Source organism: Onychomys torridus, chromosome 8 (assembly GCF_903995425.1).
Source record: "Onychomys torridus chromosome 8, mOncTor1.1, whole genome shotgun sequence".
Taxonomy (NCBI): Eukaryota; Metazoa; Chordata; class Mammalia; order Rodentia; family Cricetidae; genus Onychomys; species Onychomys torridus.
Genome location: NC_050450.1, coordinates 89,156,784 through 89,174,311, shown reverse-complemented (window position 1 = coordinate 89,174,311; position 17,528 = coordinate 89,156,784). Strand labels below are relative to the sequence as shown.

At 47.9% G+C, this 17,528-nt stretch overlaps 1 protein-coding gene across 3 annotated transcripts; it reads right to left on the bottom strand.

Moving 5' to 3' along the window:
* Positions 1-563: 563 nt before the first annotated feature.
* Ramp2 (receptor activity modifying protein 2) lies at positions 564-16,440 on the bottom strand. 3 transcript variants are annotated; one of them, XM_036198147.1, is made up of 7 exons: positions 16,106-16,440; positions 12,206-12,321; positions 6,516-6,696; positions 2,620-2,703; positions 1,660-1,722; positions 1,107-1,212; positions 564-970 (listed from the first exon to the last, which is right to left on the bottom strand). In XM_036198147.1, the coding sequence occupies exons 4-7, from the start codon at positions 2,633-2,635 to the stop codon at positions 715-717; spliced, it is 441 nt and encodes a 146-aa protein (XP_036054040.1). In that variant the 5' UTR covers positions 2,636-2,703; positions 6,516-6,696; positions 12,206-12,321; positions 16,106-16,440; the 3' UTR covers positions 564-714. The 3 variants fall into 3 exon arrangements, with proteins under 3 accessions (XP_036054040.1, XP_036054041.1, XP_036054039.1); XM_036198148.1 differs by lacking the exon at positions 12,206-12,321; XM_036198146.1 differs by lacking the exons at positions 2,620-2,703; positions 6,516-6,696; positions 12,206-12,321; positions 16,106-16,440 and adding an exon at positions 2,198-2,609.
* Positions 16,441-17,528: the final 1,088 nt, after the last annotated feature.

The window sequence follows — 17,528 nt, the reverse complement described above, 5'->3', positions numbered from 1 at the left end:
GGACACCAGGGGGCAGTGTGTGGCCATGATGGATCTAATATGTGGGATGAAGGCTAGGAACCTAGAGGGGACCTTAGACTCTTATAGACGAAGCCCCCACTGCCTTGGGCCTCAATCCTGAGGTCCTTAAGGATAAATTCTGTTGGTAATCATATTTCTTCTTTCTGTCTCTAGAGTAAATTGAGGCACAACGAAAGGGCAAAGCTGGGCTCCTGGGTTGTCTTTCTTCCTTGCTGGAGAAGAGATTTCTTGCCCCTCCTCCCATACCTCCCCAACTAAAGGCCCCCAGCTGCTGTCCAGACCGGAAGGGAGTCTCTTCCTGCTTGTTTCCTGGAGCTGGGTTTGGAGAGGGACAGGAAAGGCCCCTCCCTGGGAGGAAAGAATATAGGAACATGGCTTTCTTGTGGAGGCGGGGGGCAGGTGAAAGGACCCTAAGTAGCAAGGCTATCTCGATTCAAACTCTGTTCCCAGGAATGAGGTCCTGTAGAACTATCATCAACACAGACCCCACTAAGAAGGAAATATTGTACAAAAACACTTAAACAAAACAAAACAAAACAGACTACAGAAATTGTGCCATGACTCTACTTGGCTTCCATTCCCACCAATCCAAAGGTCTGTGGGGAAGACGAGATCGAGAAAAGGAGACAGGAAGGGGAGATACCCAGTTCCAGCAGGGGCAAGGGGAAAGGTGGCTGCTGAGGATCGCACCGCCTAGCCCTGGGCATCGCTGTCTTTACTCCTCCACACCACAAGAGTGACCAGGAAAGGGATGAGGCAGATGGGAGCGACGATCATGGCAAGGAGCACATCCTCTGGGGGATCGGAGAAGGTGGGCTGCACCAGGGAGCAGTTGGCAAAGTGTATCAGGTGAGTCTTAAAGATGATCCTTTCTGCAAAAGGATTTGGGAAACCCCGGCCAAACCTCTCCGCCTCGTACTCCAAGCAAAATTGCAGGTTGCTGTAATGCCTGGGGGGCCGCAGAGGATTGAATGAGGGAATCGTTGGGCACAGGGAGAAGGGTGTCCCACATTCGCTCAAGGTCCACCCACGAGGAAATGGCCCAACTCCTGGCCTGAGCCACCCACCCTTCAACATTGCCCTACCTGCTAATCAAAGTCCAGTTACACCAGTCCTTGACCGAGTCCATATGATTCTTATACTCAAACCAGCAATATTGAACATTGTCTTCATAGCTCTCCTCCATATTCTCTGTAGGGACAGATGCTTCACAGTGACCACACGTCTTTGGCCCTCCCTCCAAGCCTTCTGACCCAGGGATTTACAAAGTAGAGCCCTTTGCCTTTAGACAAGGGAATCCCTCCGAAAATTTCCCTAGCAGGACACTTGTGGCTGCGGGGGAGGTCCGGGCTCTGGAATCCTGTAATGGCTTCCATGTGCACAGTATCTTCCTTCCCAGCCTCACAAGCACATCCTCATACACCTTGTCTGGGTCTTTTTTACCAAGCTGGGGCAAGATGCCTTAAAGCTGGATTCAGGCTTTGTGGGATAACATAGAAAGGCCATGGGAACCCTAAGAGACACCGGGGAGGTTAGTGGGGCATCACTTGGCCCTGGGCTTGTCTTGTGAAAGGACCCCTCCCCTGTGCCGGCTTTATCCTTTCGCTAGGTCGTTCTTCCTCAGACTTGGGCACCCACCTTTCGACCAGCTGTCCTCAGTGGAAAGAGACTGATTCAGGGACTCCGGAGAGGTTGAGACAGCTGTATAAAGAAATGAGTGAGAAGGGTCAGGTGATGTGGGAGAGGGAGGTCTGAACAGCGGTGCCTGTTTAGAGGTAGTGACTAAGACTCTGGAAAGTCAGCACTATTTTGGAACATAGAGAAATGATCTCCCCGATCCCTACCGGATTGTCCTAGGGCGGGAAGGGAGCGGCTGGTACCAGCTGCGCCCGACTCGCACCGGGGCCCAAAGCCCCCTCCCTTCTTGTCAGTCCCGGACCTTCCAAAACCTCTCCGGCAGGTCCTGGCAGGCACCCCAGCTTTCCTAAGGCGGGAAGCGCGGTCCCGTGCCAACTGGGAGATGTGTTCTGGGCCCATGTGCAGGTCAGAGCTGCTCCGCATGTCGATTGGTACTCTCACGGTGGTCCCGTGCTGGCCTCGGTAGCCCAGGCTTCGTCCCCCCCCCCCCACCCCAACCTCCCTCATCTCCCACACGGGCGTCCGGGGTTGCGCTCACCACCCAGAAGCAGCAGCAGCAGCAGCAGCAGCAGTGGAGGGAGGCGGAGCGCTGCCGATCGCCCGGCGCGGATCAGAGTGAGCCGCGATCCACCCGGGGCGCGCTCCACCAGGAACCCGGCCATCACGCCTTGGGCGAGAAGGCGAGGAGGGGCGGCTGAGCTGAGCTGGCCCGGGCGGGGGCGCCTATATCCCCAGCCCGAGCCGCAGGAAGCCGCGCCGCTTCCTCGGAGGGGCTGGGACGGCGACGGCCACGTGGGGAGCGGGCTGCAAGGGGGAGTCACTGCCGCACCCGCGCCTGGCGCCCGCGCCTTGCTCCGCCTGGCGCGCCTTGGCCCACTCTCCTTTCCAGCTGGATCTGCGGGGCTGGACAGCTCCCCCTGTAACCCCAGAACCGGGATCTACTTCCCGCCCCGTACTAACTCGGGTCTCCCAGCATCAGCGGAGGGATTCATGTCGCCCCCTCCTTCGCACGCCGAGGGGTGGGGTCCAGCTGCTGTTCCAGACCTGGGGAAGAGGGAGGTGGCTGGTCGCTCCAAAGGCCTCCCGCCGCTCACTGTCTGCGGCAGGGGGTTTGTGGGAAGCGGTGCCAGGAGCTGCGCCCGCCTGTTTTTCCCAGGGAACACCCACTGATGTCAGCCTGTCTGCCGAAACTCGGGGAGAAGAGGGGCCTGGCCATATCAAGAAATGGAGAAGGCCAGGGAAGCAGGGTAGGAAGGAAGTAAAGTCTAAATAACCTCCCTTCAAGGCAAATTCTGGGTCCTTCACCCACAAACCTGATATGGCAGTTACTACATTTCCAGGGAAATGGAGGGATTAGAACTTCCTATGTGCCGCTTAGTGTTTGAGGTGAGTTATCTTAGCTGCTGTAGCTGTGGGTGGAACCTCGGGCCCCAAGGTATGTATATTATCATCACCACTCGGAGGAGGAGGCAGCTAAAGGTCAAGGAAAGACCCCAGGACTTGAACTGAGACGTTCAGGTCCTACCTAATTCAACGTTCCCACTCCCTGGTTATAGAGCCTTGAAGTCCACATTGGTCATCAGGACTTGCCATGCAATGTCAGGACCTTGCTCTCCTAACCTGTTGTGAGGGACTTACCTCATCTGGGCAAAGAGATTGATCGTACTTATTCCACAGAAGCCGGTTTTCCTTTTTCCTTTCCTGAGAGACTTGACTAAGGTCACATTATTGGGAAGCCCCAAGGCTCAGCTTAGGCCCCCAGGGACCCAGCTTACTCTCAAAGCTCAGCTGTTGCTGTATATTGGGCCAGAGATTCATTAGCCTAAAGCAGCCCAGGAGCTGGTTTGGCCGTGTTGTGCAACTGCAGGCACACAGCTGTCAGCACAAAACTTTCCCAATTACTCCCAGACGTTGACCCTTGAACTCAGCTGTTGCTGTTGTCACAGTTTACTGATTCCTGTCTACCAAAGTTATCTTTTTTTTTTTTTTGGTTTTTTGAGACAGGGTTTCTCTGTAGCTTTGGAGGCTGTCCTGGAACTTGCTTTGTAGACCAAGCTGGCCTCGAACTCACAGAGATCTGCCTGCCTCTGCCTCCCAAGTGCTGGGATTACAGGCATGTGCCACCACCACCTGGCTTTTTTTTTTTTTTTTTTTGGAGCTGAGGATGGAAGGATGCTAGGCAAGCGCTCTACCACTGAGCTAAATCCCCAACCCCCAAAGTTATCTTTTATGATCTCTTTAAAGGTTCTTGTCTCAGGACCTCCAGTGGCTGCACTGTGGCCATGGCTAGCTGGAATCAACGGGCAGCTGTGAGAGAGGTGGCCCTTTGAACACCTCAAAGCTCTGTTCGTAAGGATCATTCCTGCAAAGGAGCAGAGGAGAGCCAGCTAGCCTCAGAGCCGCTTTAGACTGGGACCAAGTTTTCCACATCTTACATTCTTTCCAGAATTGCCCTTTTCTTCTTTTAATTTTAAATACTATTTTATTTATGTATGTGTGTGTGAGTGGACATGTATGTATGTGCATATGTGTACAGGTGCCTGATGGGCAGAGTATGGTGTGGGATACTCTGGAGTTGGAGTTACAGAAGGTTGTGAGCTGCCTGATGTGGATGCTGGGAACTGAGCATCCTGTGCAAAAGCAGAAAATGTTCTTAACCACTAAGCCATCTCCCTAACTTGCTTTTCTTCCTTCCTTCCTTCCTTCCTTCCTTCCTTCCTTTTGCTCCCCCCCTTTTGTTGTTGTTGTTGTGTTTTTTTGTTTTTCTAGACATGGTTTCTCTGTGTCATTTTGGCGACTTTTCTGGATCTTGCTCTGTAGACTAGGCTGGCCTCAAACTCACAGAGATCCTCCTGGCTCTGCCTCCCAAGAGCTGGGATTAAAGGCATGTGCACCACCATCACCACCACCACCACCACCACCACCACCACCACCACCACCACCACCACCGCTCCTCCCTCCCTTTTGGATTAGTATCTTTTTCTTTTCTTTCTTTTTTTTTTTGTTTTTTGTTTTTTTGTTTTGTTTTGTTTTTTGTTTTTTGTTTGTTTTTTTTTGTTTTTTGTTTTTTTTGTGGAGCTGAGGATCGAACCCAGGGCCTTGTGCTTGCTAGGCAAGCACTCTACTACTGAGCTAAATTCCCAACTCCTTGGATCAGTATCTTATAAAGCTCCAACCAGTCTAACACAGCCAGGGATGACTTTGAACGCCTCCTGATCTGCATGCTCCACTATCTGAGTAAAGTATTGGGATTACAGATGCACACCACCACACCGTTTATACTATGCTAAAGGTAAAATCCAGGGCCTCATGCATGCTAGGCAAGCTCTCCATTAATGGAGCTACATTTCCAGCCCAGGATTGCGCTTTTCAAGAAGGAAACGTGGTCAAGAGGGAGGTTTCTGGGCCATAAAAATAAGAGAAAGAAAGATAGAAAGACTGATTGGCTGAGAGGTAAGGCAGGAGGTGCAGGAAGCAAAATGAGGACATTTCCTGGGTGGGGCCAGAAGCACCAGAGCCCACTGTGGGTTGGGGCTGGGTCAGGGTCAAGGATAAAAGCGACAGAAGCAAATATGGTTTTAAATGGGACAGTCTAGAATAATGGCTAAAACAGCAATCGGTGAGGAGGATGCTGAGGTCAGATCAGGCCTGTCTTTCTGTGGAATCTGGGCATATTCATCTTCCTATCGCTGGAGCTCAGTATTTTCCTAAGTAAAATGGTCTTAGAATCAAAGGAGTAAAAATATAGTAGCCTGCCATTAAGGGCAATTTTAGTTGGGACTTGGAGTTAAATCAGCATTGTGATGTTGAGCCTCCAAAGGATAGTTTGGGTTTGGGTTTTGTTTTTGTTTTTTTCTAGATTAAAGCATTTATTGTGTTTGGGAAAGCAGATGTTTATCATCTGTAACATCTTGCAGACAACCGGAAATTAAAATATCTCCACAATTCACATTTGTTTTTGTTTTTGTTTTTGTTTGTTTATTTGTTTGTCTGTTTGTTTGGGTCTCTCTATGTAGCCTAGGCTGTCTTGGAACTTGAGCTGTAGACCAGGCTGGCCTTGAACTCACAGAGATCTGCCTGCCTCTGCCTCCCGAGTGCTGGGACTAAAGGCGTGCGCCACCGCCACCTGGCTATAATCTAGACTCTTAAGTGAAAGAATACATGATATTTTAGACTGGGCATGGCGGTACATGCCTGTTATTCCAGCACTCGGGAGGCAGAGGAAGGAGGATGGTTGCAGGTTCACGGCCAGCCTGGTCTAATGGTGAGTTCCTGGCCAGCAGAGCCACTTAGCCAAACTCTCTCAAAAAAGGACAGCAAAACAAAACACACAGAAATATGTATTTAGTCTTGCCAGGCAAAGTGGCACACGCCTTTGATAGCACCACTCGGGAAGCAGAGGCAGGCAGATCTCTGTGAGTTCGAGGCCAGCCTGGTCTACAAAGCAAGTTCCAGGACAGCCAGGCTGTTACACAGAGAAACTCTGTCTCAAAAAACCAAAAAGAAAACAAAAAATTGGGCTTATTTATTTCATATGTATGAGCATTTCATGTACATATATGCATGTGTGTGATGTGCCTGGTGCCCACAGAGAGCAGAAGAGGGTGTCTAAATCCTTGGAACTGGAGTTACAGATGGTTGAGAGCCACCATGTGGGTACTGGGAATTGAACCCAGGTCCTCTGTAAGGGCAACAAGTGCTCTAAACAAGTGAGTCAGCTCTCCAGCCCCTGAAAAATGCATATTTCACCCCCTCCATTATCTGGCTTCCTTTCCTTCTTCTGTTCCCTTTTAACCCCTTCCTTTCCCCATCAGTCTCAGTGGAGGTTTAAATAGGAATGGCCCCCATAGACTCACATGTTTGTCACTGTTGGTGAAACTGTTTGGGAACGATTTGGAGGAGGTGTCTCACTGGGGCAGCAGGGAAGCTTTGAGGTTTCAAAAGATTCATGCCATTCCTAGCATTCTCTCTCTGAGTGTGGGTCAAGATGTGAGTTCTCCGCTGTTCCTTCACTGCGATATCATGGACTCCAACGCTCTGAAATGATAAGCCAAATTAAATGCTTCATTGTCTAAGTTGCTTTGGCCGTGGTGTTTTACCACAGCAATAGAAAACTAAGACAGTCTCCTTCTAATTTCACTTCCCTCTGCTCGCTCTCTCTCTCTGTCTCTCTCTGTCTCTCTCTCTGTGTCTCTCTGTCTCTCTCTCTGTCTCTCTCTTTGTCTCTCTCTGTCTCTCTGTCTCTCTCTCTGTCTCTCTGTCTCTCTCTCTGTCTCTGTCTCTCTCTGTGTGTCTCTGTGTCTCTCTCTCTGTCTCTCTCTCTTTGTCTCTCTCTGTCTCTCTGTCTCTCTCTCTCTCTCTCTGTCTCTCTCTCTGTCTCTCTCTCTCTGTCTCTGTCTCTCTGTCTCTGTCTGTCTCGCTCTGGTGTGTATGTGTAGTTAAATCTAGATAGTACATATAAAACTTGCGATATTTGTCTTTTTGAGCCTGGCTTATTTTGCTTAGCATGTTATCTCCAGCCCCTCCAGTTTCCTGTGAATGACATAAGTGTTGCCTAGTTCATTTTCTTTATGGCCAAATAAAACTCCACTGTGTATGAGCCACATTTCCTCTTTCTTCTGTTTTATTGTTTGTTTTGTTGCTGTTTTAGAGATAGGGTGTCACTTAGGAGCTACCACATCATGACATTTTCTTTGTTTCTTCTTTTGTTTATTATATTATTGGTTGGGGGTTATAGGCATATGTCTGTCACAACTTACATGTAGAGGTCAGGAGACAATTTTTGGGACTTGGTTCTCTCCTTACACCTTTACATGGGTTCAGGGGATTGAACTCAGGACTGCATGGCAAGTGCTTTTCCAGCTGAGCCATCTTGCCAACCCTTATATCACATTTTCTCAGCTGTTTCCACTTTTTGGCTCTTGTGAGCAGTGCAATAAACATGTATGTTTAAGTGTCACTATGTTAATGTGACAGAATCTTTTGGGATATTCCCAGGAGTGATATAGCTGCATTAGATGGTATGTATGTATGTATGCATGTATGTATATATTTGATGGTATGTATATATCTATCTAGCTATATATATTTGTTTTGTTTTGTTTTTGAGGATTCTCCACACTCATTTACATGCCCACAAAGGACAGCCTATTAAAATCATTCCTGGCCAGGCAATGGTGGCACACACATTCTTCCCAGCACTCCAGGGGCAGAGGCCAGGTATATCTCTACGAGTTCAAGGCCAGCCTGGTCTACAAAGAGAGTTCCAGGCCAGCCGGGTTTCCCAGTGGAACCTTGTCTCAAAAAAGCCAAAAAAGAATGGTTATTCCTGAACTTAGGAGCCCAAACCCTCCCTTGCAGAATCAGGAGTGTTCCTGCCTATTGATTTTGCTCATCCTGTTTTCCCATACCAGTTGGATATTTGGATATTTGATGACCCCTTGAGTGCATCCGGGTAACTCAAGATCCCTTGAGGAGGGGTGGATCCTTTGAGGTTAACAGGGGACAACAGACCTCAGCTTCCTCTTCCAAGAAGCTCTAGGACATAGTCTTATGATCCTGAGCTATTGGAAGGTGAGGCTTCACCAGCGACCTAGCTGGTCCCTTCGCAGAAGTCCTTTGTTTTTCTCCTGAGGGGTTCTTACTTTCCCCTTCCAGTCTTCACTTGTGTTGTTAAGTATATACTTAGTGGAGGTCTTGAGAGATGGCTTGGCCAGTCCGCAGGTAAGCGCACTTGCTGCCAAGCCTAGTGACCTGGGTTCGATCCCTGGGTCCCGCATGGTGGAAGGAGGGAACTGACTCCTACAAGTTGTCCTCTGAGCTCCACACGTGTACAGTGTGTGTGCACATATACATGTGCACACAAAGTAAGTAAATAGAAAGTTGTGATAAAAATTAAAACATTCGCTCACACACTTTGTTTTGTTTTGCTTTGTTTTGTTTTTTTTCTGAGAGAAGGTCTCAGTCTTATAGCCAAGGCTAGCCTGGAATTCACTATGTCATCCAAACAGACCTCACACTCACAGAGATCCTCCTGGCTCAGCCTCCCAGGTGCTAGGATTACTGGCATAAGCCACCACCTCTGGAAAAAATATACTTTCTTACAAATAACACATGAGTGTATACCAATTGCAGGATGTTTAATACAGAAAATTTTATACCTTTACTCTTGTCTTCTCAACATTTTCAATTAAAAAAAAAAACAAAAAACCCTTGCCAGGTGGTGGTGGCACATACCTTTAATCCCAGCTCTCGGGAGGCAGAGCCAGGCGATCTCTGTGAGTTCGAGGCTGGCCTGGGCTACAGAGTGAGTTCCAGGAAAGGCACAAAGCTACACAGAGAAACCCTGTCTCGAAAAAACAAAAACAACCCTCATACCACAGAGACTATGTGGAGGTTAAGGGACAACTTGTCAGAGTCCCTTGTTCTCTCTTTCCACATGGGTCCAGGAATTGAACTCAGGTCATCAGGCTTAGCAGGTACTATTACCTGCTGATCTATCTTGATGGCCCATTCAGTGCCTTTTTTTTTTTTTTTTTGGTTTGTTTGTTTGTTTGTTTGTTTCACTAATAGTACGTCTTGGACAGCATCCATGATACTGCGTATAGATCTGTCTCTTTCCTTTTAACCATGGCACTGTATGGTTTTATTCCTTTTTCCTTTTATGTTCAGTGGAGTCTAGTCTTTAAGGCTCTCACACAGTCCTTTATTCCTCTGTTCCTACCCTACTCCCTAAGCCCCAGTGCTTGCAAACAGAGGAATCTGGTTCCGGTCCAGCTGGATACTATCCTGAGATTTCTTACCCAGCGTAGATTGATTCCTTCTGAGCAGGGATCTTACTGCATATGAGTTCCCCTCTCATTACAGGCCAAGGGCTGTCTTGCCGGGAGCAGAGAAAGGGGTGACTCAACTCTTTGAAGGGGTGCCATTTATACTCTTGAACCTCCCCCCTGCACACCCACAAACCCAGAAAAACACAGAAGGGAGTCAAAGCCACCAGAGGCCTCCTACACCGTGAAATTCTCTGCAGAGCATTCTGCTGTTAGCTCACACATGCTGGCCTCTTCCCCAGCTGTCTGCAAAATAAAAAGTGGAGCAGGAGAGAAGATGAGGGGGAGAGGCAGGGGTAAGGAAAACCAGAAGTTCTGGCTAGGAAGGGTTGACCCTTCCAAACCAGAAAGAGGAGACAGACTTTTTGGGGGGGGGGCGGACTCCACAAAGGAGAGAAGCTATCAGCCTGGAGCCAGCTGGCAAAGAGAGGGGACATAAAGTGGCTAGAGACACAAGGACTTTTTCTCCATCCAGCTTCTTCATCTCCAGAAGGCTGGCACTCCTAGTGTGACACCTAACTCTTGCTCAAGGAAAAGGATGGCTATTGGAGGAAACTTTGGCTCATGAGTTTGTAAAAGGCAAATGGTTACGCCTCTAACTTGACAGTTGTGAGTTTAAAATGAAGCAGTTTACTTCCAGTATTGAATGCCTTACACAGCATTCTCGGGACTTGAAAGTGTTATGCCCTGTATTATATAACACCCCGGGCCTGGAGTGCTAGGACATGGGGATGGCTTCACAGGACAGCTCTGAAGAACAGGGAAGGAAACAGCAATCCTGACATCTGGCATGGGGTTCTCGCAGCAGCCTCAAGAGTCCCTGGTATTGGCTGGGCAGTGGTGGCACACACCTTTAATCCCAACACTCGGGAGGCAGAGGCAGGTGGATCTGTGAGTTCAAGACCAGCCTGGTCTACAGAGTGAGATTAAGGACAGGCACCAAAACTACACAGAGAAACCTTATCTTGAAAACAACAACAACAACAACAACAACAACAACAACAACGAGTCCCAGATATTGAGAGACTAACAGCTACTGGGTGTTTTCATCCAGTGCTGGGGATTTGTTAGTAGCTAACATTTTTTTTTTTTTTTGAGTGGGGGTGGGGAATTTGAGACAGGGTTTCTCTGTGTAGTTTTGGTGCCTGTCCTGGATTTCGCTCTGTAGACCAGGCTGGCCTCAAACTCACAGACATCCAGGGTGTTATATAAGTGCTGAGATTAAAGGCATGCGCATGCGCCGCCGCCGCCACCACCACCACCACCGGGCATAACATCAGATTTTTATTCTCAATGGGGGAAATAAGATAGTTGAGGTAATAGCAGAGCCAAGATTTGAACCTGGGATAGCTTGACTCTAAGGGCCATGCATAAACCATATGATTTATCACACCCTTCTTACTCCAGACCAAAATCTTATTCCTTAATGGGCCTTTTTTGGGGGGGTCAGTTAAGTAGTAGATTGGTCCCAGGGTCTCCTTCATGCGCACCATATACTCTGCTGTTGAACTATACCACCAGCTCTCTTTACCGAGTTCTGAGGGGAAGACAGAAGTTCTTTTTAGACCAGATGGATTCATCGGGAAACAAACATGTGTGCAAACTGCTTCCTCCTCCCTCTCTGACCCAGGCTGGACCATGACATCACATAATAGAAGCTGTTTTTCTAAAAGGAACCCAGACCAGACTTACAAGAACGACACTCAACAGCATGACTGAGGAGGACCGTGGCCAAAATGACCACAGCCTACGCCCAGCGATGCTGAGAACACAGCCAGTCCCTCAGCACCTGGGGCTGACTCACTGTCACTCTCAGGACCCAGTGCCAGATTCAAAGATTGCTATGACCCTCGCCCTGTCCCCTCATGGCTGTCCTGTGAAACCACCCTCAGGAATACTGCCTCATCCTAGCATCCCAAGAACCTGGATATCACATAAGTATACTACACTGATTTACCAAGGCCTGGGGATGCCAAGCAGGATGCCCAAAGCGTCACACAACTTGTTTTCTTTGAAATGTGACTATTAAATGAGGTATGGTAGTAACCCCCATTCTAGACAAAGAACCTGGAGCTCGGAAAAGTTGAGTAACTTGAGGCCGGAGAGACGGCTCCGTGGTTAAGAGCACATCTTGGAAGCTTAGTTCCCAGCACCTACTTCAGGCAGCTCCCAACCTTCTGTAACTCCAGCTCCAGGGAATTTGATACCCTCTTCTGGATCTTGTGAGTACCTACACTCGCTCTCACACACACACCCATAGTTTAAAAATAGTACAAATAAATCTTTAATCCCGGTACTTGGGAGGCAGAGGCAGGTGAATCTCTGTGAGTTCAAGGCTACCTTGGTCTACATAACGAGTTCAAGGGCAGCCAGTGCTTTGTAGAGACATCCTGTCTTGCTGGGCAGTGGTGGTGCACACTTTTAGTCCCAGCACTCGGGAGGTAGAGGCAGCCAGTTCTTTGTGAGTTCCAGGCCAGCCTGATCTACAGAGCTAGTTTCAGAACAACCAAGGCTACACCGAGAAATCCTGTCCTGAAAATCCAACTAACCAACCAAACAAAAGATGACAACAGAACACGTTGAATGGACAATGAAAATAATAAACAAATCCAAATATGTTAAGCAAATATGATACTAATGGCCCCATACATGCTTAATATACAGTATCTGTAATACAAGCTGAACTAGTATTGTAAAAGACAGTATGTTTTTCTCACCTGTTCAATGGGAATTATGAATTAAAATGTGTTTGGGTGACAAGTTGACAAGCGGTGGACTTCTGATGGTGGATCATCATCGTCAACTTGGTTAGACTTGGAAGCATCTAGGAGGCCTGCCCAGAGACACGTGTGTTTTCAGAGAGGTTTAAATGAACAGGGAAAACCTAGTGTGAATGGGGGAGGTACCATCCCATGGGTGGGGGCCTGGACTGAACCAAAAGGGAAAGAGAAGACAGCCAACAGAGCACTGGCATCCATATTGCTCTGCTTCCTGACCCTATAGGCAATGTGACCAGCTGCCCCATACGACCTAGAGCAGCTCTCACCGCCATGCCTTTCCTAGCGTGATGGACTATAGCCTCCACATGTAAGCCAGAAATGAACCTTTGCCTCCTTAAGTTGATTCTGTCAAATGTTGGGTTATAGCAATGAGAAGAATTAGTAATACTGGAGGCGTTACAGTTTGAATCTCTCCTACATTTTGAACTCTTGATTTCCAGATGGTGGCACATCCTTGGGGAATTCTGAAAACATGGGGAGAAATGAATGCTGGTGCTCAGCTGTCTTCTTTTTCCCTTTTCCATCTTTTCTTCAATCTCAGACCCCAGTCCATTTGATGGTGCCATGTGGAATATTCCTTTACACTGTGTGAATATATGTCACTGTGATTGGTTTAATAAAGAAGCTGCCTGGACGATAGCTGGACAGGTAGAGGTTAGATGGGACTGGCAGACAAAAGAGCATAAAGAAAGGGAGGAGTGTTCCGGGAGTCTCGAGATGCAGAGGAATCAGGAGATGAACTTGCCGTGTTGAAAAAAGGTACCAAGACACGTGGCAGAGCACAGATAAGAAATATGGGTTAATTTAAAATGTAAGAGTTAGCTAGTAACAAGCCTGAGCTACTGGCCGAGCATTTGTAATTAATAAGTTTCTGTGTGTTTTTTTGGGAACTGGCTGACAGTACAGTACAACACACATTCTGAATTGTTCTCTCCTCAGTGAACCTCTCTAGAAACATCATCAAAGAAGTAGGTCACTAGGGGAGGGCCTTTGCACCTTGTATATGACCCTGCCCATGATTTCTATGCTTCTCTCTGCTTCCTGGTCTACCATGAGGTCAACAGCCTCTGCCACATGGTCCAGCCACCATGAACTGGGCTGCTCTATCTCTGCCCTTTCTTTTCTGCTGTGATGAGCTAGAACTGCGAAACTATGAACCAAATAAAATACATATTTCCTTAAATTGGTTCTATCAAGTATTATGGTCACAGAAATGCACAAGAGACTAATACAGGCAATAATATGAATAAGTTATAAGACATAAAATACTTAGAGAAGAATTTGGCTATTGTCAATGTGTATTATTATTGTCAATGTGTATTATTCTTGCTGCTGCTGCTATTGCGAGCATACTCTTTGGTATGAAGTAGGGTTGGGTGTGTATCTCAGCCTCATTGCTTATTTACCTGTGTAAGCCTTTTTTTTTTTTTTAAGGCATCTGACCCCTCCAAGTGTGTTTCATATCTGCCAAATGGGATGACTTGATGGGCCTCACTGATCAGTACAGATAATATATGTAAAAGCATTTGGCCAAATGCCTTGGACTGTGTGAACATGCATGTATCTGAATAGACAACGTTACCAGGGATGCAGCTCAGTCGGTTGAGCCCTTACCTAGTGTGTGGCAAGCTTTAGGTGTGATCTCCAGCGCTAGATGAAGCAGGTGTGGTGGTGCACACCTGTAATCCCAACACTGGGGAGGTGGAATCAGGAAAATCAGAAATTCAAGGTCATTCTCCTCCATGATATAGCAAGTTCAAAGCCAGATGGTGATACACAAGACCCTCTCTCATTAAATAAATTCATAAATGGCAATTTTTTTAAAGAAAATTTAAAAGAAGCGATCCATAATGTGTATCACATATAACAATATGACAGCTATATTTTAAAGATGTCGCTGGTCAGTGGTGGCACATGCTTTTAATCCCAGCAATGAGAGGCATTTGGGATCTCTCCAGTCTCATAATTGTATTTTCATTACATAATACTCCTTTTTTTTTTTTTTTTTTCCAAGACAGGGTTTCTCTGTGTAGCTTTGCGCCTTTCCTGGAACTCACTTGGTAGCCCAGGCTGGCCTCGAACTCACAGAGATCTGCCTGGCTCTGCCTCCCAAGTGCTGGGATCAAAGGCGTGCGCCACCACTGCCCGGCCATAGTACTCCTTTTATTGTAAAGAGTGCAGTCAGTTAGATTTAATCTGGGTTGGAATTTCAGCTCTCCATAAGGTCATGGACCATGTGGCAATTTCTCTGAGTTCAGTGTCCTTCTCTGTAAAGTGAGGATAATAATACCTATTTTTCAGGTATTTTGCAAGGATTACATAGATTTACATTCACTATAACAAATTATTAAATGTGCACACGAGCGCCTAGATGCCAGAGAAGAAGTCAGATCCCTGGAGCTAGAGTTACAGAGTGAACCACCTAATGTGGATTCTAGGAACTGAACTCTAATCTGGAAGATTAGTATGTGTTCTTTCTTTATAGGGGAGGGTTTTGAGACTGGGTCTCATTATGTAGCTCTGACTGTCCTGGAACTCACTATGTAAACCAGGCTGGCCTCAAACTTAGAGATCTTCCTGCCTCTGTATCCTGAATACTGGGATTAAAGGTGTGCACTACCACTGCTGGGCTGCAAGTCTTACACCTTAGTTTCCTGTACTGGGATAACAGACACTCGCTGCCATGCCTGGCTTATGTGTTTTATTTTTATTCATTCATGTACAACATCATGTATAGATGTGCATACTTGTTCTGAAAGTTAGGTGACCCATCCTAACCTCAGTGTGTTACAAAGGACCAACCCTATCAGACTATCAGAGGAATGACCTGGTAAACCAGGAAAGAGAAAGGGGAAGTCACTCAGCCAAGGGGAACTCCCCTTTCCTGCCTGGCTCGGATTTGTTTGTCTTCCACAGAAACTGTTCCCTGTTGATAAGGGGGTCTGTAGAGTGTCTAGCTTTGATTGGCATCTTTAGTACAGAGGAAGTGAGGAGCCCCTTATCTTTCAACTATTTCCCTCTGGATGAGCAGACTGGAGCCCCTAATAGAATCAGTTTCTGGCGCCACTGGTCAGAGCAGAAAGCCAAGGAGTGGATCCAGAATCATGATGTCAGAGTTAGAAGACCTCAGAGGGAGGAGGTGAGGTTTAGAGCATGGGCTAAGGAGGCAGAATGAAGGCCCAAATCCTGGCCATGCTACTTTATAGCTGCATAACCTGGAAGAAAGTTCTAGAATCATGTAAAGCCCTAGTTTCCTTAGCCGTAAAATGAGGATAAGAATATCCCTGACTCTAAACCGGAGGCAGAGGTGGTTGGATCTCTGAGTTTGAGGCCAGCCTGGTTTACGGAGTGAGTTCCAGGACAGCCAGGGCTACATAGAGAACACCCCCCCCCCCACCCCCCCACCCCCCCCCCCCGTCTCGAAAAACAAAGAATGTCCCTGAATCTATATGAAATGAGATGATCCTTGCAAAGAAGAGCACATAATGAGAGCTTGATCTTGATCATGGTAGGCTCCGGTCTTTTTTTTTTTTTTTTTCCCCCAGCTCTGCAAATTCACTTTTATGGTTGAGGCTCCTGATGGCCAGAAAGGAAGCACAGCTCATTAGCTGTCCAGCTGACCGGAGCTACTTCCCAGGCGGGGCTATGCCAAGGTGTGTCCTGAGAGATCAAGGCTCTGCATTAACTGAGCTGAACTGAGTCAGATGGGTAGCACTGCCCTAGCTGTGGAGCTGGACCTTTTAGGGCACCACAGATCAGGGCATGACTCCCTCCCGGTGTCCTCCCACTCCCATCCCCACCCCCCCCCCCGCCCCTTATCCGCCCCCAGCTCCTCACCGAGAAATCTCCCGAAGAGGCAATCTCTTCCTGCTGGAATTATTTATTTTGTAATTAACAAAGGCTGAGGAAGCCCTGTTTATGTTTTGGCTCGGAGGCTCAGAGTTGAAGTTTCTAATAAGCCGTGGACAAGGGTTTATTGTAGGCTTGCTCTTGCTTGTTGAACCAACGGCATTCTTACGATCCCTAAGCCTCCAGGGGCCAGAAGCTAAGTACCTAAGGCAGAAAGTGAGTTTTCTGAGATCAGAGGACAAAGCGTCCAGCAATGGAAAGGCTTCGAAAAATCAAGCCATGGTTCCTGGCTCCGTAACGCCCAGCCCTCCACTCGCTTTGGAACTGTATTGGCCCCTAAGCATTCCGGGAGTGGTCTGGCTGTTTCACTGGTCACACCACGTCCTGGGCAGCAGCCCCAGTTTCTGGTGACCTTCCTGCCGGGCGTTTAGGCTTGTGCTTTGCTTTGTTTTCCTGTTTGGTTCCTCCTCACTGCAGGGCGGCCTTTCCCTGCTTCTGGGTGGGAACTGGGGCGGGAGGGCGCTTCGCTCCCATCGCCACAGCTGTGTTTACACTTCCCTGTTGGGGAAATCTGGGGCCCAATCTTTCCACGGCCCCTCTGTGTCCCCCTCCAATACTTGTTATTTGAGATCCCTGGGGGCTTCGCAAAGGAGGGTCAGGATGGACTGCGGGGGTAGGTAGGGGTGGTGTCACCATCTGAAGGGAACTCAGGTTGGAAGGGAGGAAAGAACAGTACAGAAGCCCTATTGAGAAGCCTCATCTGGTTCCCTTTCTACCAGGAATTGAGGACTAGCAGGCGATGAGAACGCACTTAGCACAGGGCCCATCCCAGAAGGAACTGAACACGTGGTGTGCCATTTCTAATCACTGGGTTGAACAAAATCCTGCTTTGTGAAGGGGGACGAGAGTTCACAGAGCAGGGAGTTCTCCCCGGCTTCATTGGGGCTGGTGGTCAGAGACAGAGCATGTTAATACCAATATGATTATCCCGAAATACAAGCAAATTAAAGAGGATTTAAGAAAACAGTCAAGTAAATAACACTCTTCTCCAGGGAGCAAGTTGAGCTGGTATTAATCAGTCGACTTGTGTTGCCAGACTCTCGGCCAAGCCCGGGAGAATGGCTGCCAAGGCCAATGAGGCATTAGGTTTCAGAAATTAAACACATAATTTTATTTTTCCGCAATAGGGGACACTCAGAAAAAGAACCCGAACTATTAGACTACTCGGCACACTGTGTCCAGTTTCTCTCGGCCCCAGAGGCCTCCAATTTAAGAGCAAGATGAGCAGCAAGAAGCCAAAAGTGACACAGTTATTCCTTTCTCTCTGTAGCTTCCTGGGGGTGTGGCTCCGAGAGGAGACTAGGGCTGGGATCCTGGTTGTGTCTTTCAAAGGTCCAGCTGTTGACCACTG